Below are 23,155 nucleotides of genomic sequence, written 5' to 3'. Positions count from 1 at the left end.
ATGAGGGTGGACCAGTTTGCCTCAGTATAGAATAGGTGAAAGAGAATAATGCAAGGGCAATTGGGTACATGATATGAAAAATATTGAAAGACAGGCCTGGGAGCCTGAGCAAAGAAAGAAAATAGAAGCCAAGCCCCAAACTTAATCCCCGAGGTTGTATATTTAGTCTAGTTCCAATTTAAAAACATAAAATTTGCAGTTAGTGTGGTATAGGATGGGAACCTAACTATACTACACACCAGTAGTTCATTGAAATCATCAGGTCACCTCTCTGAGCCTTAGTTTCTTCATGTCTAAAATGGGAATAATAACAACAACAACAACAATGATAATAATAATAATAAATAACTCATGGGGCTGTTGTGAAAATTAAATGACATCATGTGTAAAAAGTGCTTTATAAGTATGTTACTTTCCCTGGCTTTTAGTCACTTCTCCCTAATTGCAGGCTTTAATTAGTCTTTGCTGACCAATTACTTTTGTTTCTTCTCTTTCTCCAAAGCAGGCTTTAAAACACATCCAGAATCTGGGGAGCCTGGGTGGCTCAGTCAGTTGAGCATCAACTCAATATCAGCTCAGGTCATGATCTCACGGTTCATGGGATCCAGCTCTGCCTCGGATTCCATGCTGACAGCAGCAGAGCCTGCTTGGGATTCTCTCTCTCCCTCTCTCTCTCTATGCCCCTCCCCCACTCATGCTCTCTCTGTCTCTCTCAAAATAAACAAATAAACATTAAAAACAAACAAAATCTATTCAGAATCCAACCACTTTCCTCTAACCCCAATGCCACTCACCTGGATTATTGCAATAGCCTTTTAATTAATCAGCCCACTTACAGTCTGTTCTTATTCCAACTGCTAGAGATTCTTTCAAAACTTAAATTATGTCACTCCTCTGCTCAAAGCCCTACAATGTCTTCCTGCCTCACGCAGAGCAAAACTTACTCCCCCTTAGCCTTTGAACTGACCCCATCTATTCGTTAGCTACACAGGTTTTTTGTTTTGTTTTGGCTTTTGGGTTGTTTTTTGTTTGTTTGGTTGGTTGTTTTTGTTTCTGTTTTTGTTTTGTTTGTTTGTTTTCTGTTTCTCCAATAGAAGACAGACATTCTCTTTTCACTTGTTCCCTCTGGATCCTCTCTTCATAGTTCATACCAGTACCTCTTCTATATTTTACTTAAATGTCATTTTGATGTGAGGTTCTCCCAGACCACCACATTTAAAATTGCAACACCCCCCCACTAACATTCTGTATCCTCCTTCCTGCTTTCTTTTTCTTCACAGCACTGATTACCATCTGACATAAAATGTAATTACTTATTAGTGTCTCACCTCACTAGAATACAAGCTTAATAAGGTCAGGGGCTTTATCTGTTCACTGTTGATGTCTCCATGCATGAAATAGCACCTAGCACTCAATAAATATTTGTTGAGTGAATTAATGAATACAGTGGTCTCATACTGTTACTGAGCACTAAGTTAAGCAATTTGAATATATTATCTCAAATCCTGCCTTGTAGTGTAGACACTTAGGATCTCTATTTTATACAGGAAAAATCCCTGAAATTCCCAGAGGTGAAGAGAGATTCCCAAAGCCAAAGAGAGGTCAGTTTATATGGGGTGCCAGGTTTGGTTGGACTTTATAGAGGAGCACATTCCCTGAGTAGGAGCACAGGTTGTGGTAGGTTTTGGGGGGGCAGGGGTAGAGATGGGAAAGAACACTGGGGTGCAGAGTGATTTTGTGGTCAAAAGGTTATCCAGTTTCTTGAACCGAAATCTTGTGTTTGTTGGCATCTACTGGCAAACTCATGTCTTTTTCAATAATTGGAACTTTACAAAGGGAATATTTTCAAGTGTGAACGGAAGTTGGAAGCTGTGGCTACCCTGGATTTGAGACTGCAGGAATTTGACCCCTTGGGGCACTGGCTTTGAGGCAGAAGTCATACCTGGTGGAAAGACACCTGAGACTAATGGACTGACATGAAACTAAGAAAGCCCACTTCCCACATGCCTCTTCTCCCTTTCCTTCCTTGTTTCATAACCTACTCTCTTCATCTTTCTTTAAAACATTCAATTAATCCAGCCTGTCACCCACTGTAATGTAATGCAGAGCAGAATGTTTGTCTCTTGTTCACTGCTGTATTTCCAGTGCCCACAACAGTGCCTAGCACTCAGAAGACACAAAATATATACTTGTGAAATGAATCTTTGTTCTTAGAAACAAAGCCCTCCTCCTGGGGGAGGGAGCAATGAGAAGGGAAAGCTCTTTTCAGTGGTATCCTGGGCCAATTCCAATGGAATACCCCTGCAAGAGAATGTGGGAAGAAGGGATACCACAGATGCAGGCTGGGCTGAGTGAGGGAAGTTCCGCAGAAAGAGGAGGCCCCAGAGCAGGACTTGGCCCTGCATCTGCCTGTTTTCATCTCACTTTGGAGGGAGCTGGTCAGAAACCCTTGGAGGAACTCTTGTGTCCAAAAGCGCAAACTACTGCTATGGGGACCAGATGGACAAAAGTGATAAAGATGAGACCGAAAAGCCAGGGAGCTCTGGGAGAGGGAGCTACAGTGAACAAGTCCCTGTGAAAGTGAAATGGCCCTTCATTTAAATGCAAATGCTATGTAAAAGTCCGAAGCCCCTTGACGTCAGCCTAGCTATTAGTGGCCTATCAATACCGGGCTACCAGTCACCTGGAAACCTGACGGGGTAGGAAACGCGGGATGGAGTAGTCTGAGAGGCACAGCAGAGCATGCAGTACAGCTACCGAGTAACCTATTGATTCCCTGCTGCTTCTCAAAGTCGGATTGGGGCCTTACAAGAACTTCAGAATGGCTTAGGGAGCTCCTTCCTCATACCCAGAAGCTGCCTTTTGGAAAAAGAAGCAGGCATGTACCTGGGCACTCTCAGGAACCCCGCGGGAGGCGGCACTGCCGGGACTGGCGGCACTGGGGGCGGTGGGAGTCTCCTGCCAGCCTCCAACTTCACAGCACTCCCTGCCTATGCTCACTTCATGGGGTATCCCCATATGCCCAGCATGGATTCTCACGGGTCGTCACTGGGGGGCTGGGGTTCTCCCTATAGTCCCCCTCGAGAAGACTGGAATGCGTACCCTGGGTCGTCCAGTACAATGGGCACTGTGCCCGTGAACGACATGACCTCGAGCCCTGCCGCTTTTGGCTCCCCAGAATACAACTTGGGTCCTGTGGGAGGGGGAAGCAGCAGTGGCAGCCTGCCAGCCCTAGGCAGCGGGTCACTGTTCCCCGTAGACACCGACGCCGTGGATGCCAGTTCTTCTAACAGAAGCCTTCACAGCCCTTATGCGTGGATGCGCAAGACTGTGCGGGTTACGGGTGAGTAATCGATCCCAATGCCCTCACACTCTTCCTTTCTTCGCTTTGAAGCTTCTACTTCTCTTGGCCTGTCTGCACCCTACTTCTCAGGCCTCTCCACGAACAGTTTAGCTGAGGAGTACTTCCTGGCTAAGTGCCCAGGGTCCCCTCCCACATTAGTGACCTCCCCTTGCATGTGCCTCTGCTCAGAGTCCTCAGAGTGCGGCGCTTGGAACCAAACCTACCCTAGGAGCTGTTGTTGTTGTTTTTCATCATTTCCTGACGAGTCAAGAAAGCAAACGGGTGGACAATGGACATGTTGAGCCACAAGGATCAGGATCCAATCTTGTAGTTGCCCAGATGGGAAGAGAGATACACGGGAAAGGACAATGGGTGAATGAAGGGAGGGGATAGCCAGGATATCCCAGTGCTGTCACTGCTGCTTGCCCTTTCTATTGAAAACCCTTCCCCATCTGGGCAGGTCCACTCCCCTCAAAAGCTGGTGATGCTCAACTTAGGTTTCACAGTGCTTGGTTGGCAATGGACCTTCCAGTTTAGCCACGAAGGCCCCCCATTGCAAAGTGGCCTTGTCATCTTGGCTTTCAAGGAAACTTCAGCTTCCTTCACCCAACTTGGCAGAGGCAAGCTGGACTCAAACCCATTACTTGCTTCCAACATCTTTTCTGCCAATAGAAGAGTTGAGTCAGGTGAGAAAGCAACAGCACACTGCTGGAACATAATAAGCTACTCAACTCTAACATGCATGGACACACAACGAATATCAGCCCCAGCACTAATAGGAAGTTAAAGACTTCATAACTGTCCAGAAAGGCTTCTGGAGACACAGAGGCTGGATGCAGGTCTGTGATGGAGTGCAGGAAGGCCCAGAGATCTCAGCCTAATGCTGACTCATGCTCCTACCAGCAAGCCAATGGGGGCTGCTGGGAGCCCAGGGCAGGGGAAATGGGTACTCTGCTTTAATCCTGGATGAGGGGAGGTGGAGAGATGTCTGTTTTCAGCTGTAGTTGTTCTTTTATCATATTTTTTATTATTCCAATCTGTCACTCCCTGTCATTGGAGAAAATTGGTAAAATTTTACTCTATCACTTTTATCCCTCTGGAGAGGAAATGAATTTTAGTAGCATTTGTCCATAATGATTATGTTTTTGCTCAAAGTTCTGCACTTTTTCTCCCCTTTAAAAAGCAAAAACAGGGAAGATGGCGGCGTAGGAGGACGCTGCGCTCACCGCGCGTCCTGCTGATCACTTAGATTCCACCTACACCTGCCTAAATAACCCAGAAAACCGCCAGAGGATTAGCAGAACAGAGTCACCAGACCCAAGTGCAGACGAGAGGCCCACGGAAGAGGGTAGGAAGGGCGGCGAGGCGGTGCGCGCTCCACGGACTGGCGGGAGGGAGCCGGGGCGGAGGGGCGGCTCGCCAGCCAAGCAGAGCCCCCGAGTCCTGCTTGCAAAAGCGGAGGGGCCTGACGGACTGTGTTCCGACAGCAAGCGCGACTTAGCGTCTGGGAGGTCATAAGTTAACAGCTCTGCTCGGAAAGCGGGAAGGCTGGAGGACAAAGGGAGGGTGAGCTGCGGAGCCCCCGGACGACAGAGCTCAGTTTGGCGGGGAACAAAGGCGCTCGCCAGCGCCATCTCCCCCGCCCATCCCCCAGCCAAAATCCCAAAGGGAACCGGCTCCGGCCAGGGAAATTGCTCGCTCCGCGCGAACACCCAACTCTGTGCTTCTGCGGAGCCAAACCTCCGGCAGCGATCTGACTCCCTCCGGCTGCCACAGGGCCCCTCCTGAAGTGGATCACCTAAGGAGAAGCGAGCTAAGCCTGCCCCCCCTGCCGCCGTGCACCTTGCCTTCCCACCCCAGCTAATACGCCAGATCCCCAGCATCACAAGCCTGGCAGTGTGCAAGTAGCCCAGACGGGCCACACCACCCCACAGTGAATCCCGCCCCTAGGAGAGGGGAAGAGAAGGCACACACCAGTCTGACTGTGGCCCCAGCGGTGGCCTGGGGGCAGACATCAGGTCGGACTGCAGCCCCGCCCACCAACTCCAGTTATACACCACAGCACAGGGGAAGTGCCCTGCAGGTCCTCACCACACCAGGGACTATCCAAAATGACCAAGCGGAAGAATTCCCCTCAGAAGAATCTCCAGGAAATAACAACAGCTAATGAGCTGATCAAAAAGGATTTAAATAATATAACAGAAAGTGAATTTAGAATAATAGTCATAAAATTAATCGCTGGGCTGGAAAACAGCATACATGACAGCAGAGAATCTCTTGCTACAGAGATCAAGGGACTAAGGAACAGTCACGAGGAGCTGAAAAACGCTTTAAATGAAATGCAAAACAAAATGGAAACCACCACGGCTCGGATGGAAGAGGCAGAGGAGAGAATAGGTGAACTAGAAGATAAAGTTATGGAAAAAGAGGAAGCTGAGAAAAAGAGAGATAAAAAAATCCAGGAGTATGAGGGGAAAATTAGAGAACTAAGTGATACACTAAAAAGAAATAATATACGCATAATTGGTATCCCAGAGGAGGAAGAGAGAGGGAAAGGTGCTGAAGGGGTACTTGAAGAAATTATAGCTGAGAACTTCCCTGAACTGGGGAAGGAAAAAGGCATTGAAATCCAAGAGGCACAGAGAACTCCTTCAGACGTAACTTGAATCGATCTTCTGCACGACATATCATAGTGAAACTGGCAAAATACAAGGATAAAGAGAAAATTCTGAAAGCAGCAAGGGGTAAACGTGCCCTCACATATAAAGGGAGACCTATAAGACTCGTGACTGATCTCTCTTTTGATACTTGGCAGGCCAGAAAGAATTGGCATGAGATTTTCAGGGTGCTAGACAGCAAAAATATGCAGCCGAGAATCCTTTATCCAGCAAGTCTGTCATTTAGAATAGAAGGAGAGATAAAGGTCTTCCCAAACAAACAAAAACTGAAGGAATTTGTCACCACTAAACCAGCCCTACAGGAGATCCTAAGGGGGACCCTGTGAGACAAAGTACCAGAGACATCACTACAAGCATAAAACATACAGACATCACAATGACTCTAAACCCGTATCTTTCTATAATAACACTGAATGTAAATGGATTAAATGCGCCAACCAAAAGACATAGGGTATCAGAATGGATAAAAAAACAAGACCCATCTATTTGCTGTCTACAAGAGACTCATTTTAGACCTGAGGACACCTTTAGATTCAGAGTGAGGGGATGGAGAACTCTTTATCATGCTACTGGAAGCCAAAAGAAAGCTGGAGTAGCCATACTTATATCAGACAAACTAGACTTTAAATTAAAGGCTGTAACAAGAGATGAAGAAGGACATTATATAATAGTTACAGGGTCTATCCATCAGGAAGAGCTAACAATTATAAATGTCTATGCGCCGAATACCGGAGCCCCCAAATATATAAAACAATTACTCATAAACAGAAGCAACCTTATTGATAAGAATGTGGTAATTGCTGGGGACTTTAACACCCCACTTACAGAAATGGACAGATCATCTAGACACACGGTCAATAAAGAAACAAGGGCCCTGAATGAGACACTGGATCAGATGGACTTGACAGATCTATTTAGAACTCTGCATCCCAAAGCAACAGAATATACTTTCTTCTCGAGTGCACATGGAACATTCTCCAAGATAGATCATATACTGGGTCACAAAACAGCCCTTCATAAGTTTACAAGAATTGAAATTATACCATGCATACTTTCAGACCACAATGCTATGAAGCTTGAAATCAACCACAGGAAAAAGTCTGGAAAACCTCCAAAAGCATGGAGGTTAAAGAACACCCTACTAACGAATGAGTGGGTCAACCAGGCAATTAGAGAAGAAATCAAAAAATATATGGAAACAAACGAAAATGAAAATACAACAATCCAAACGCTTTGGGACGCAGCGAAGGCAGTCCTGAGAGGAAAATACATTGCAATCCAGGCCTATCTCAAGAAACAAGAAAAATCCCAAACACAAAATCTAACAGCACACCTAAAGGAAATAGAAGCAGAACAGCAAAGGCAGCCTAAACCCAGCAGAAGAAGAGAAATAATAAAGATCAGAGCAGAAATAAACAATATAGAATCTAAAAAAACTGTAGAGCAGATCAACGAAACCAAGAGTTGGTTTTTTGAAAAAATAAACAAAATTGACAAACCTCTAGCCAGGCTTCTCAAAAAGAAAAGGGAGATGACCCAAATAGATAAAATCATGAATGAAAATGGAATTATTACAACCAATCCCTCAGAGATACAAACAATTATCAGGGAATACTATGAAAAATTATATGCCAACAAATTGGACAACCTGGAAGAAATGGACAAATTCCTGAACACCCACACTCTTCCAAAACTCAATCAGGAGGAAATAGAAAGCTTGAACAGACCCATCACCAGCGAAGAAATTGAATCGGTTATCAAAAATCTCCCAACAAATAAGAGTCCAGGACCAGATGGCTTCCCAGGGGAGTTCTACCAGACGTTTAAAGCAGAGATAATACCTATCCTTCTCAAGCTATTCCAAGAAATAGAAAGGGAAGGAAAACTTCCAGACTCATTCTATGAAGCCAGTATTCCTTTGATTCCTAAACCAGACAGAGACCCAGTAAAAAAAGAGAACTACAGGCCAATATCCCTGATGAATATGGATGCAAAAATTCTCAATAAGATACTAGCAAATCGAATTCAACAACATATAAAAAGAATTATTCACCATGATCAAGTGGGATTCATTCCTGGGATGCAGGGCTGGTTCAACATTCGCAAATCAATCAACGTGATACATCACATTAACAAAAAAAAAGAGAAGAACCATATGATCCTGTCAATCGATGCAGAAAAGGCCTTTGACAAAATCCAGCACCCTTTCTTAATAAAAACCCTTGAGAAAGTCGGGATAGAAGGAACATACTTAAAGATCATAAAAGCCATTTATGAAAAGCCCACAGCTAACATCATCCTCAACGGGGAAAAACTGAGAGCTTTTTCCCTGAGATCAGGAACACGACAGGGATGCCCACTCTCACCGTTGTTGTTTAACATAGTGCTGGAAGTGCTAGCATCAGCAATCAGACAACAAAAGGAAATCAAAGGCATCAAAATTGGCAAAGATGAAGTCAAGCTTTCGCTTTTTGCAGATGACATGATATTATACATGGAAAATCCGATAGACTCCACCAAAAGTCTGCTAGAACTGATACATGAATTCAGCAAAGTTGCAGGATACAAAATCAATGTACAGAAATCAGTTGCATTCTTATACACTAACAATGAAGCAACAGAAAGACAAATAAAGAAACTGATCCCATTCACAATTGCACCAAGAAGCATAAAATACCTAGGAATAAATCTAACCAAAGATGTAAAGGATCTGTATGCTGAAAACTATAGAAAGCTTATGAAGGTAATTGAAGAAGATTTAAAGAAATGGAAAGACATTCCCTGCTCATGGATTGGAAAAATAAATATTGTCAAAATGTCAATACTACCCAAAGCTATCTACACATTCAATGCAATCCCAATCAAAATTGCACCAGCATTCTTCTCGAAACTAGAACAAGCAATCCTAAAATTCATATGGAACCACAAAAGGCCCCGAATAGCCAAAAAATTTTGAAGACGAAGACCAAAGCAGGAGGCATCACAATCCCAGACTTTAGCCTCTACTACAAAGCTGTCATCATCAAGACAGCATGGTATTGGCACAAAAACAGACACACAGACCAATGGAATAGAATAGAAACCCCAGAACTAGACCCACAGACATATGGCCAACTCATCTTTGACAAAGCAGGAAAGAACATCCAATGGAAAAAAGACAGCCTCTTTAACAAATGGTGCTGGGAGAACTGGACAGCAACATGCAGAAGGTTGAAACTAGACCACTTTCTCACACCATTTACAAAAATAAACTCAAAATGGATAAAGGACGTAAATGTGAGACAGGAAACCATCAGAACCTTAGAGGAGAAAGCAGGAAAAGACCTCTCTGACCTCAGCCGTAGCAATCTCTTACTCGACACATCCCCAAAGGCAAGGGAATTAAAAGCAAAAGTGAATTACTGGGACCTTATGAAGATAAAAAGCTTCTGCACAGCAAAGGAAACAACCAACAAAACTAAAAGGCAACCAACGGAATGGGAAAAGATATTTGCAAATGACATATCGGACAAAGGGCTAGTATCTAAAATCTATAAAGAGCTCACCAAACTCCACACACGAAAAACAAATAACCCAGTGAAGAAATGGGCAGAAAACATGAATAGACACTTCTCTAAAGAAGACATCCAGATGGCCAATAGGCACATGAAAAGATGTTCAGCGTCGCTCCTTATCAGGGAAATACAAATCAAAACCACACTCAGGTATCACCTCACGCCAGTCAGAGTGGCCAAAATGAACAAATCAGGAGACTATAGATGCTGGAGAGGATGTGGAGAAACGGGAACCCTCTTGCACTGTTGGTGGGAATGCAAATTGGTGCAGCCGCTCTGGAAAGCAGTGTGGAGGTTCCTCAGAAAATTAAAAATAGACCTACCCTATGACCCAGCAATAGCACTGCTAGGAATCTACCCAAGGGATACAGGAGTACTGATGCATAGGGGCACTTGTACCCCAATGTTCATAGCAGCACTCTCAACAATAGCCAAATTATGGAAAGAGCCTAAATGTCCATCAACTGATGAATGGATAAAGAAATTGTGGTTTATATACACAATGGAATACTACGTGGCAATGAGAAAAAATGAAATATGGCCTTTTGTAGCAACGTGGATGGAACTGGAGAGTGTGATGCTAAGTGAAATAAGCCATACAGAGAAAGACAGATACCATATGGTTTCACTCTTATGTGGATCCTGAGAAACTTAACAGGAACCCATGGGGGAGGGGAAGGAAAAAAAAAAAAAAAAAAAAAAGGACGTTAGAGTGGGAGAGAGCCAAAGCATAAGAGACTGTTAAAAACTGAGAACAAACTGAGGGTTGATGGGGGGTGGGAGGGAGGGGCGGGTGGGTGATGGGTATTGAGGAGGGCACCTTTTGGGATGAGCACTGGGTGTTGTATGGAAACCAATTTGTCAATAAACTTCATATAAAAAAATAAAAATAAAAAAATAAAGATCATAAAAGCCATTTATGAAAAGCCCACAGCTAACATCATCCTCAATGGGGAAAAACTGAGAGCTTTCTCCCTGAGATCAGGAACACGACAGGGATGCCCACTCTCACGGTTGTTGGTTAACATAGTGCTGGAAGTTCTAGTATCAGCAATCAGACAACAAAAGGAAATCAAAGGCATCAAAATTGGCAAAGATGAAGTCAAGCTTTCGCTTTTTGCAGATGACATGATATTATACATGGAAAATCCGATAGACTCCACCAAAAGTCTGCTAGAACTGATACATGAATTCAGCAAAGTTGCAGGATACAAAATCAATGTACAGAAATCAGTTGCATTCTTATACACTAACAATGAAGCAACAGAAAGACAAATAAAGAAACTGATCCCATTCACAATTGCACCAAGAAGCATAAAATACCTAGGAATAAATCTAACCAAAGATGTAAAGGATCTGTATGCTGAAAACTATAGAAAGCTTATGGAGGAAATTGAAGAAGATTTAAAGAAATGGAAAGACATTCCCTGCCCATGGATTGGAAGAATAAATATTGTCAAAATGTCAATACTACCCAAAGCTATCTACACATTCAATGCAATCCCAATCAAAATTGCACCAGCATTCTTCTCGAAATTAGAACAAGCAATCCTAAAATTCATATGGAACCACAAAAGGCCCCGAATAGCCAAAGGAATTTTGAAGACGAAGACCAAAGCAGGAGGCATCACAATCCCAGACTTTAGCCTCTACTACAAAGCTGTCATCATCAAGACAGCATGGTATTGGCACAAAAACAGACACACAGACCAATGGAATAGAATAGAAACCCCAGAACTAGACCCACAAACGTATGGCCAACTCATCTTTGACAAAGCAGGAAAGAACATCCAATGGAAAAAAGACAGCCTCTTTAACAAATGGTGCTGGGAGAACTGGACAGCAACATGCAGAAGGTTGAAACTAGACCACTTTCTCACACCATTTACAAAAATAAACTCAAAATGGATAAAGGACGTAAATGTGAGACAGGAAACCATCAGAACCTTAGAGGAGAAAGCAGGAAAAGACCTCTCTGACCTCAGCCGTAGCAATCTCTTACTCGACACATCCCCAAAGGCAAGGGAATTAAAAGCAAAAGTGAATTACTGGGACCTTATGAAGATAAAAAGCTTCTGCACAGCAAAGGAAACAACCAACAAAACTAAAAGGCAACCAACAGAATGGGAAAAGATATTTGCAAATGACATATCGGACAAAGGGCTAGTATCTAAAATCTATAAAGAGCTCACCAAACTCCACACCCGAAAAACAAATAACCCAGTGAAGAAATGGGCAGAAAACATGAATAGACACTTCTCTAAAGAAGACATCCAGATGGCCAACAGGCACATGAAAAGATGTTCAGCGTCGCTCCTTATCAGGGAAATACAAATCAAAACCACACTCAGGTATCACCTCACGCCAGTCAGAGTGGCCAAAATGAACAAATCAGGAGACTATAGATGCTGGAGAGGATGTGGAGAAACGGGAACCCTCTTGCACTGTTGGTGGGAATGCAAATTGGTGCAGCCGCTCTGGAAAGCAGTGTGGAGGTTCCTCAGAAAATTAAAAATAGACCTACCCTATGACCCAGCAATAGCACTGCTAGGAATTTACCCAAGGGATACAGGAGTACTGATGCATAGGGGCACTTGTACCCCAATGTTCATAGCAGCACTCTCAACAATAGCCAAATTATGGAAAGAGCCTAAATGTCCATCAACTGATGAATGGATAAAGAAATTGTGGTTTATATACACAAAAGAGGTTAGAGTGGGAGAGAGCCAAAGCATAAGAGACTGTTAAAAACTGAGAACAAACTGAGGGTTGATGGGGGGTGGGAGGGAGGGGCGGGTGGGTGATGGGTATTGAGGAGGGCACCTTTTGGGATGAGCACTGGGTGTTGTATGGAAACCAATTTGTCAATAAACTTCATATATAAAAAAATAATAAAAAAATAAAAATAAAAATAAAAAAAAAAAGCAAAAACAAGAGAGTGGGAAGGGATCAACTTTTATCATTAGGAGGACTCTTAGTTAGGAAGAGGCAGTTCTGGTTGATTGGGACATTACTACGGTAGCAATCCCAAACTAAGAGTAGAGCTAAACACTTCGCTTTAAAGTGTTTGGAAGTAAATCTGCATTTTTAAAAATATGGGCAAGTCAGCTGGCTAAGTAGAATAGAAAATGAGGTTAGGGTGGGACCCTCTTGGGGCTGTTATTACATCTAATCTTAGGGTTGTAATTAACATACATTTACTAAGACCTAAGAACAGCAAAAAATACAAAAGTCAAAAAGTAGCTGCTCTCAGTCCAAGATGATGTTTTGAAGTACTTTAGAAAAGGAAAGTCTCTTTAGTATGTTTGGAAGAGAGAACAATTGGGGCGCCTGGGTGGCGCGGTCGGTTAAGCGTCCGACTTCAGCCAGGTCACGATCTCGCGGTCCGTGAGTTCGTGAGTTCGAGCCCCGCGTCAGGCTCTGGGCTGATGGCTTGGAGCCTGTTTCCGATTCTGTGTCTCCCTCTCTCTCTGCCCAACCCCCGTTCATGCTCTGTCTCTCTCTGTCCCAAAAATAAAAAACGTTGGAAAAAAAGAAAAAAAAAAGGGAAGAGAGAACAATTGGTGGGAGGGAGAAGGACAAAAGAAGTTATCTTGAGTCTTGAATTTTTGTTTATGAGAGAAAACGTGACAGGTTTCTGTGCTTAAAAGTCTTCCATTTACATTTGTTTTCATAAGCTCAGGTCTCCCTATTGGGTAATGCTGATGCCAGGAGAAGTTTAGAAACAGACTCCTTAGTTTGTCATTTCATCAAACCTTCAAACTTGGCTATACAATGCCACCTTCACAAGATTATCTCTCAAAACTCTATAAGAAATTTAAAATTGAATTATTTTGGAACCCCTTTGACTCCTTGCAGGTTATCTTGTAGTTGAAGCTTTATTGTATTCAACCTTTGTTTCATTTTAATGTCTTATAAATTAAAATTGTCATTTTCCTGTATGCTCGTAGCCCAAGATGCAGATTTAGCTACAATTTAAGAATATAATGAAAACTATGTACCTTTTCCCCAGAAAAATGTACATGCATACTTGCACACACATGCACACACATACACACACGTCATTTTTGAATAATTTTGAGAGATTCATGGCTCCACTGAAGCCCTTCTATGGGTCTCAGGTTTTGAACTCCACAAAAAAATTAAGCTGATCACCCCACTGGACCACTCTGAACCAAAATGTACCCATTTGTATGCTTAGTACATGGTGTTAAACAAATATTTGTTAAATGAATGAATGAGTCAGATCCTCCTAAATTTTCTACTTCACTTTGTAGTACTATGGGACAACATTTGGCTTATGGCTGAGAAGACAATTAGATGAACTGCAAAATGGAAGTAACCCCTGTCTGATTAAGATAATCAAATAAAAGCTCTTTCCATTACTGAGGACTATTTTAAATAGCCTTAACTTAAAGAAAGAAAAATACACAATTTAGGGAACAATCAGAAAACATTTCATAATGACTATTATTACTTTAAATTTCTAAGGACAGAAAGGGTACTTACATATAGAGTAAGTGACTATCCCTTAGGTGGTTTGATTAAAAAGAAAGATATTTTTTACTTCTATTTTGTTCCCTAAGTGGTTTGTTTCAATACACATCTCATTTTAAAGATTATATGGAAAGAAAGAAAGGTTCTGTGAAAAGTTAAGTATTTTCATATTTTAAACATTGTCAGTGTATTACAGCTAGGAATTCTTTTTTTCATCTTTTCTATTACCCACAGTTATAGCCTTGGATGAGTTTTGGCAAGGCAGTAACCTAAGCAGGACTGGAGAAAGGTTTTTTTGTTAGGAGTGAGATAGAGAGAAGGAAGTGACTTTGAATAATTCTGATTAAGCCACTGGACAAAACACTGAGGAAGTTGTACTTAAAAGGTTTTACTCAATTAAGACACTTCAGAAAATAAGTTGCTTAATAATTCTTGAAGCTTATCATTGTGTTCTTTTGTTTTGACCATTTCATTGGACAATTTTTACACATGAATCTGGATTTAATTTTTACCTAAAAGGAGCATAGATGGAAAGTCATTATTATGAGGTCAATTGCACTGTACTCCTGAAAGAAGGAAACTGGTTTTCATCATCTTTGCTTTGGTTTGCTATGGGAATATGGAATCTGCTAGAAGATGGTCAAATCCCATTCAATCCAATTTCATCATTTAAGGGGCAGAGGCAATGAAACAGAAGAAAAGAAGAGAGTTCAGGAGGAGGGACACGAGAAGAATTCATTTCTCTTTGCAAAATGTGCAGTCAATATTTCCCCTGGGCTACATCTTCTTGACGTTTGAGGTCTTATCTGTCAGATGGAGGCAACAGATTCTTTTTAACACTTCACATGGCTTTGATATGCAGCTGGGCTCTTCCTCATCCCTCCTTTCTTCAGGGGTTATATTGCCGGAAAGGGTGAGGATTTTCATGGCAAATAAAGAGGGCTGGTCTTGACTTTATTGTCCTCAGAAGAAACTGCAAGAGGGGAATTTATGGCCAATGGGGGTAGGGAAGCACTGCAACCTTTCAGAGTTCTTGAAGTCTGGTTATATTTACTGATTATCAAAGAACAGAAAACACAGACATACACAAGTTGAATTTTAACTTCTGCCTCAAGTTATAATTTAAATACTCAGCTACTTTGGGATTAGAATGGCTTTTAAGAAACATCTCTTCAAAAAATATTTTTTGATCCTAAGATATGAGGTTCTGGAAATAAATTAAATCTCAAAGTATTCACTGTGATCTCAAATATACATCTGCCTTTGTAACAAACCAAATACCAGACCCCTGGTTTCCTGGGTTTCTGTTTGGATTCAGAAAACCAGCTCAAAGTTTGGGCCTTTCAGGTAGGTTAATTGACCAGGGCTCATCATTTCCAGTTTTCAAGAGGAGAAGTTTTGTTTAGTTCATTAGTCCATGGGTTATTCAGCCCATTAAGTTTAATACTAAAACATATCTCTCATCTAGAATTTGTTTCTACATTCACATGTTTTTACTTCTTTCCTGGAGATGAAAGAGTGTCTGACATTTGTTTAGGGCTTGTAAATTTCAAACAAACTGGTTGGTGTTCCTGAATGCAAAGAGGGTTCAGGATGGGATCTGATGCCACGTAGCCTCCTTTGTTAGGCCTGTGCTGCATCTTAACACCTCAATGGGGTTTAGAGAACCACTTTAAAGAAACCTTTGTCCTACAGATCGCTCCCCAAAACCTCACATCAAAAACAACCAGTGCAGATCAGAAGCAGTTTGCCAAATGCCATACAGAAAAGGGGGAAGATCCTGGAGGGAGTTAGAAAAACTGAAAAGAATGAGAAGCTTCCTAATCACCTTTGGAAAATATAAAAGCAGGAATAATACTCTATTTGACGAAGGGTATGAGAAATTAGTTAAATGCTGTAACACAAAGCAAATGTTTGTATATCCTTTCAAAGAATACTAGAATACTCATTTTATTCTGCTTAAGTCAACACCTCCTCCTTCCCCCATTCATTAGCCACTTGGAAATAAAATTGATTTAAGACTTCACAAAAGAAAATATTTTTTTTTCTGGTAGGTAATAAGGGCTATCCTAGCACAGAATCTAAGAGACAATAAATATTTTCTTTTTAAATTACTACCCAAACAAAATTATCTCTAGAATGTATACATAACTAGAATGTATGTAACTAACAATGTCAGGATCACAGAATAATTTGCCACACTTGGAGATTCTTATGCTTCCAAGCATGTTTAAACTAGGAATAATATTTAGCATACTGGACTGGGAGTCAGAGGTATATGTTTGGGTCCCCACACTTCAACTTACTAGCACAGAACCACTTACCTACACTGAGCCTCAGGTTTCTTATTGGTAAAATTGGGATAAGACACACTCTGCATAATTCAAAAGTGTAGGTTAGAGGTTCAATAGGAAATGGTATGAAGGACCTGCATAAAATATAAAAGAAAGGGTATATATGCTATATTTTGTTACTACTGCCAATGCTTTTCCCATATGTGAGTGGGAAGAGAATGAAGATCATGGGTTAGGTGTTTGCTTTAAAAAATAAATAAAATGCTTTGGTGTAGCAGGAAGTCAATGGTGGCATGATAAGTGTATTATATATATATAGCCACAGATGACAAAGAGTTTAATGGAGAAGTGGACGTATGACATATTTGGTTCAAAAAATGTACTTGTTTCATATTAGAGAGTAATAGATAAGGATGGCAACAGTAGTTATGAATCCTTCAACCAAAACAGTCTCCTAAGAAGTAAAATATGATTAAATATATTGCTTTCTCCCATAACAGGGAAAACCAGGACAAAAGAAAAGTATCGTGTGGTTTACACAGATCATCAGAGATTGGAGCTAGAGAAGGAATTCCACTGCAATAGATACATCACCATTCGGAGAAAATCAGAACTAGCAGTCAACCTGGGCCTTTCTGAAAGACAGGTACACCAGAAGTATATCCAACATGTCTTATATGGTCATTTCAATAGACTGAGGTTTTAAGGCAGTCTAAAAACAAGAGTGGAAGCAAAATAGAAGACCAAGACATTTTCCAAGCTTTCCTAAAACCCACATTCATCTTACTGGACCTCCTCGTTTAGTCTCATCAATCAGTGGGTTTATTAATATTTAAATATGATGGACAATATGTAGATATGGAAGCAAAGGGTTGGGATGTAGGAGGGGGAGAAGGATTAAAACTCCCATAGAATTAGTCAAGTCAAAACCTTGATTGATTCCCCCTAGTAGTCACAACCAATGTATAAAGTGGAGAATTGGAAATCATGGCAATTATCTGGTTCATATCAATCAAACTATGATAATAACTGAACACCAAATGCTGCTACCTGAACCAAGACTTTCTATTATTCATGGTATGAAATTTAATTTTCTATGGTCTGTGTAATTCTATTATGCTTGCCTCACATTTAGCATATGTGGGCAAGCATGACAAGGATCAATGGTTTCCATTTACCTGAACTTTGACATTACACAACTACCTGATGGTTTTTCACTTAAGTCTAGAAGTAATTCTGGAATCATAGAATGCTAGAATTTTAAAGTCCATTAGTGTATTCCCTATCCCAAGCAGCTTGTGTTTCAACCATGTGTGAAGGCACATTGGTATCACAGAAATAAATATAGTATTTCATCACTCTTGTTCACCCAGTTCTACGTTTCACTAACTTTATTATTAGGAAGTTACTTTTAATGACAGATCATAATCACCTTTGTTATTTTAAATCCCTCCCTTTTTATCACCACACCTCAGCATCTGCCATTCTATCATTTATTTCTGTCTGTGCAATAGAGGTGGTGGATGAGGTATAATATAAAGAGCACTGCATTTAGAATCAGTAGCCCTGGACTTGATCTCAGTTTCATCTCATGCAAGATACTTTCCTTCTCTCAATCTCAGGTTTTTTTTAACCTGTTAAATAGCTATACTTTACAAGGTCATTGGGAGGCTCAAATGAAGTGATACATGTAATAAGGTTTTGTAAATGCTAAAATCCCTGTACGATATCAGCAACAACTATGAAAACTGCATTCAGTATGTTGCCCCATTAAATCCAAAGCATTTTGTGTTTCAGGTGAAAATCTGGTTTCAGAATCGCAGAGCCAAGGAGAGAAAGATGATCAAAAAGAAAATCTCCCAGTTTGAGAACAGTGGAGGCTCAGTGCAAAGTGACTCTGGTTCCATCAGCCCTGGGGAACTACCTAACACTTTTTTCACCACCCCATCTGCTGTTCGTAGATTTCAACCTATTGAGATACAGCAGGTCATAGTCTCTGAATGAAAGAAAGGCAAAGAGAAATAGAAAGTCCCCTATCCTTTAGCATTGTCCTCTTGGTCTCTTAAGATATCAGCAGGGGAGTTAGGACAGGATGTAACTTCTCATAAAGCAGTATTCAGAACAAGTGGATGCACAGTGGGTTGAAGACAATTGAGAGGTCACTTACTGTTAAAAACTATCCCCAGAAAACTCCTATTATGCACTATGCTATATGGCCATCACTTAGGAACTAGGAGGAAAGCTATGTAATTAAAAGCTAACAATCACAGGACCTTGCAACCCTATTCACAATTTTAGAAACTGGCTTGTGAACAAATTGTAAAAAATAGTCCAGCCAGGAGGCACACTTGTGTATGTGTACTTGTGTTTGTTATTTGATGCTGGGTGTGTTCTTTTATGCTCTCTTGGTGGGGTGGGGGAGGTAAGCAGAAATTTATCCACCTGTAGCTACCTTTGCAGTGGTTAACTCAAAAGCTAACAGCATTTTCACAACAAGACAAATGTTTAAAAGTCAGCAGGAGATGATTCTGATTCCATTATCACTGATTAATAAAAGTAACAACTAGAAAGACTATTTTTGTTCATCGATCAATCATTTTCTGGTGATTGTACCTCATCTCAGAACTTCCAACCTGTAGTATCAATTTCAGATCTTGCCAAAACAATGAAATTGGATTAGGAAGATACAGCCCAGCTTGAGTCATTAAAAAGGCATCTCTCTAACACACAGAATAAACCCTAGTCCCCTTTCTGTCTTTTTACTCTATTTAGTGCTATAGTTCAGTGGCAGTCAGAGTTAACATAAACACAAAGACGGTGTGCAGGTCTATAGCCTCTCCTTGCCATCACCATCAATCTGTTCAATTTTATTTACATTATGTCATTTCCATGCAATATGGCCCAAAGAGATGCAGTTTACAGGTTCCAAACACACAATTTGGGTTACAGTGAGTAGAGTTGTCTGGAGTTTTTGGTGTTGGTCCAGTAGACTATTTGCATGTCAAAGTGGCCAAAGACTGGACTCTGAATCATTTTAAATTGAGAAAATTTAAAAGAAAGCTTTAAATTTAATTTTTTAAAAATGTTAATGTTTATTTATTTTTGAGAGAGAGAAACAGAGCACAAGTTAAGGAGGGGCAGAGAGAGATGGAGACACAGAATCCAAAGCAGGCTCCAGGCTCTGAGCCTGTGCTTACAGTTCAGAGCCTGATGTGGAGCTCGAACTCACCAACCACAAGATCATGACTTGAACCAAAGTCGGACCCTTAACCGACTGATCCACCCAGGTGCCCCATAAAAGAACGTTTTATTAAAGTAGGAAAGTAATCAAAGCACAACTTTACTTTCCCTTTCAAGATTCTTTTTTTAATGTTTATTTATTTTATGAGAGAGGGAGCACAAGTGTGAGTGGAGGAGGGGCAAAGAGAATGGGCAAGAATCCCAAGCAAGCTCCATGCTGTCAGCAGGAAGTCCGAACTGGGGCTTGATCTCAGCACTTAGTGATTACAGCCTGAGCTGACATCAAGAGTCGGACATTTAACCAACTGAGCCACTGAGGCACCCCCATGTTCGAAATTCTTAAGAAATTAGATTCTTGAGCATACTACCTGTATTTAGGTTAGGGATAAGAAACTTATCTTTCCCTCTCCTTATAAAAATCTCAGAAAGAGGGCTTCTTTTCTATGGCTTCTCCTGAGGTTACATCATTTAGTCTTGAAAAGATTTAAGAAAAAACCCTCTATCTTTGATCCAGGCCCTTGGAGTTATATTCTGCCTTCTCTTCATGCATATTCACAAAATTTTTATAAGGAAGGTATCAATTGCCCCATTTTGCTGATAAGGAAATGGAGACATAAGCAATCATTCACTTTCAAAACACACTGCAAGGCAATCATGGATGTTGATGAGAACCTGAGTTACATAAAAATAATCTTTTGCAGTCTCTAGTGATGGATTCAAACTCAAAGCACCCCTTCCTATCCAATGGTATCAGATTATGTCACTGAAGTTGCATCCAGCTAAGTACCCACCAGCAGATAATTACTACCTAGAAATGGACCCTTAACCCTTTGTTTTTCAGCTCACCTACCCTCCCCATCAGTGAATTTGGGGCTTCTACCAATAATCTTAATAATGCTTTACATGTGTGTAATATTTTATATTTCTCAATGCACTTTAACACTTGTATATTATCTGGCCTAATACTCTCATGAGATAGGCAAGAGTTATTACTTCCCACTCTGTAGGTTAAGAAACTAGAGACTAGAGGTGTTTAAGTATCTTTGGTTAATGAATATTTTTCTTACCTCAGGTCTATGTATTGGGGGAAGATAATAAGGAGAGACCAATTGAAGCTTTCTTTCTCTTCAAAAAGTTACCAACTTTTCAGAGGGTTAATGGCAAAATTTAGGATTAGAACACAGGCCTGCTAGAGTGAATTATTTATTTAGTACCTACTCCATACCAGGCACTGTGCTAAGATTTCTTGACTCCCAGGGCAGCACACATTCTGTTCTACCTCATTGCTTCCAATAAATATGGAGTGAAATATATAGCATACTAATTGGCCAGTAGGCCATCTAGAGTGCTGGACATGGAAAATCAACATTAAAATGAGTCCTTCCAATCTAGTGAGGAGAGAAGTGGGGATTTTAAGGATAAGGAAGCTAAATTTTGAGTGTACATATGTACTTAGTTTCCTCATCCCTAACACTCCTTCACCAAAAGAAAGGAATACCTTTGGGTATAGCTGTTGGATCTCTCAGCGGGTTGTTCGTTACTGTTATAAACTTTTGTTCAACATAGAAGAAACATTTCTCTACTTTTATAAATACTAATTCTCTAGAACCCGCTAACAGAACCACAATACAAAGCTTTGTGTTCTTAATAGCATTTTGCAGCCACTTTCTCTAATAAAATATGTTCATTCTTTCTCTGAGACCCAAGAAAAATATATATCCCATGCTTTTATGGCTCTATTGTGGTGGTGTGTGCTTTGGAGGTATGCACAGAAAAAAAGGTTAAACACCAAAATTCAAAAGTTGCATTTAAAGTAGATTTCTTTCAATAAAGAAATTATTTTCTGATAAAGGAAGGGTTAGGAATAAAAACATGCTAAATGACTGACAGTGTTCAGCTACAATGGTGGGATTAAGCATATTTTCATATTTTCATTACATTTCAAATTCATGCTATTTTATAAGAGAAAAAAAAGTTTCCTTAAGAAACATGTTTTCACACCAAATCTACATTTAGTTTGTCCTCAAGTAATTTGAGATTTTAGAATTCTTCTCGCAACCTATAAAAGTGTTCCAATCTCCCAGTTCCTTTCTTAAAGTCCTTAATCTAGTCTGGGAGCTGTTTGTGTACAACTGCAAAGAAAAATCTTTGGGAGGGTCTGGTTTCTCTTCCAAGGAGGAAAGAATCAATGCTCAAGGAAAGATTTCAACTCTTGGCTCATATCCAGAGAGTCCAGCTTTTTTTCTGGGTTGAAACATTTTAATACTATCAAACTGTTTGATATATATAGAAAACTATAAACCAGGGTATAAAAAGAACATTTTGGGGGTGTTAGATATGTTCCTTATGTTACTTCTGGTGATGGTTTCATGAGTGTCACATGTCCAAAATCAACTTTCATACTTTAAATGCATGCAGTTTCCTGTATATCAATTATTCCTTAAGAAAGCTGAAAACAAATACATTAGAGTGGTTGCAACTGCAATAACAATACAGAAGAGAGGAACTCACTAGAGGATATAGTCTTTGTTTTTTTTGTTTGTGTCAAATTTTTATTTAAATTCTAGTTAGTTAACATATAGTGTAATATTTGCTTCAGGAGTAGAATTTAGTAATTCCTCACTTACATATAACACCCAGTGCTCATCACAAGTGCCCTCCTTAATACTCACCACCCATTTAGCCCATCCCCTGACCACCTCCCACCAGCAACCCTCAGTTTGTTCTCTATAGTTAAGAGTCTCTTACGGTTTGCCTCTTTCTCTTTTTTACCCTCATTCCTTATGCTCATCTGTTTTGTTTCTTAAATTCTACATAATCCTATGGTATTGGTATTTCTCTGACTGACTTGTTTCACTTAGCATAATACACTCTAACTCCATCCACATCACTGCAAATGGCAAGATTTCATTCTTTTTGAAGGCTGAGTAATATTCCATCATGTGTGTATGTATGTGTGTGTGTATATATATATACATATATGTGTGTGCATATATATACATATATGCACACACATATATATATATATAAAATTTGGCTGATTTTTGGCTATTGTTGATAATGCTGCTATAAACACTGGGGTGCATGTGTCCCTTTGAATCAGCATTTTTGTATCCTTTGTGTAAATACCTAGTAGTGCAATTGCTGGATCATAGGGTAGTTCTATTTTTAACTTTTTGAGGAACCTCCATACTGTTTCCCACAATGGCTTCACCAGTTTGAATTCCTACCAACAGTGTAATAGGATTCCTCTTTCTCCACATCCTATCCAACACCTATTGTTTCCCTGTGTTGTTAATTTTAGCCATTCTGACAGATATGAGGTGATATCTCATTCTAGTTTTAATATATATTTCCCTGATTATGAGGCATGTTGAACATCTTTTCATGTTTCTGTTAGTCTTCTGTAGGTCTTCTTTGGAAAAAATGTCTGTTCATGTCTTCTGCCCATTTCTTCACTGGATTATTTGTGTTTTGGATGTTGAGTTTGATAAGTTCTTTATAGATGTTGGATACTAACCCTTTATTCGATATATCATTTGCAAATAT

General features: G+C 40.5%; 1 protein-coding gene across 1 annotated transcript; it reads left to right on the top strand.

Annotated features, from left to right (window-relative positions):
• The first annotated feature begins 2,245 nt into the window (after positions 1 to 2,245).
• Positions 2,246 to 18,370, top strand: CDX4 (caudal type homeobox 4). Its single transcript, XM_047097811.1, has 4 exons — positions 2,246 to 2,574; positions 2,793 to 3,343; positions 16,867 to 17,012; positions 18,164 to 18,370. Exons 1-4 carry the CDS (start codon positions 2,246 to 2,248, stop codon positions 18,368 to 18,370), a joined length of 1,233 nt encoding a protein of 410 aa, XP_046953767.1.
• Positions 18,371 to 23,155: the final 4,785 nt, after the last annotated feature.

This window comes from Lynx rufus, unplaced genomic scaffold (genome assembly GCF_022079265.1).
Source record: "Lynx rufus isolate CCGP_SWC_20201006 ecotype Redwood Valley unplaced genomic scaffold, mLynRuf1.p SCAF_42, whole genome shotgun sequence".
Classification (NCBI taxonomy): Eukaryota; Metazoa; Chordata; class Mammalia; order Carnivora; family Felidae; genus Lynx; species Lynx rufus.
Note: the sequence above shows the minus strand (reverse complement) of the source record. Positions and strands in the feature narration are given on the sequence as shown.

Bases quoted from the DNA above. Each gene is read 5' to 3' on its own strand.
- CDX4 (XM_047097811.1), top strand. From the start codon at position 2,246: ATGAGAAGGGAAAGCTCTTTTCAGTGGTATCCTGGGCCAATTCCAATG. The intron at 3,344-16,866 runs GTGAGTAATCGA...CTCCCATAACAG, and splicing joins CAAGACTGTGCGGGTTACGG to GGAAAACCAGGACAAAAGAA. The intron at 17,013-18,163 runs GTACACCAGAAG...TTTGTGTTTCAG, and splicing joins TGGGCCTTTCTGAAAGACAG to GTGAAAATCTGGTTTCAGAA.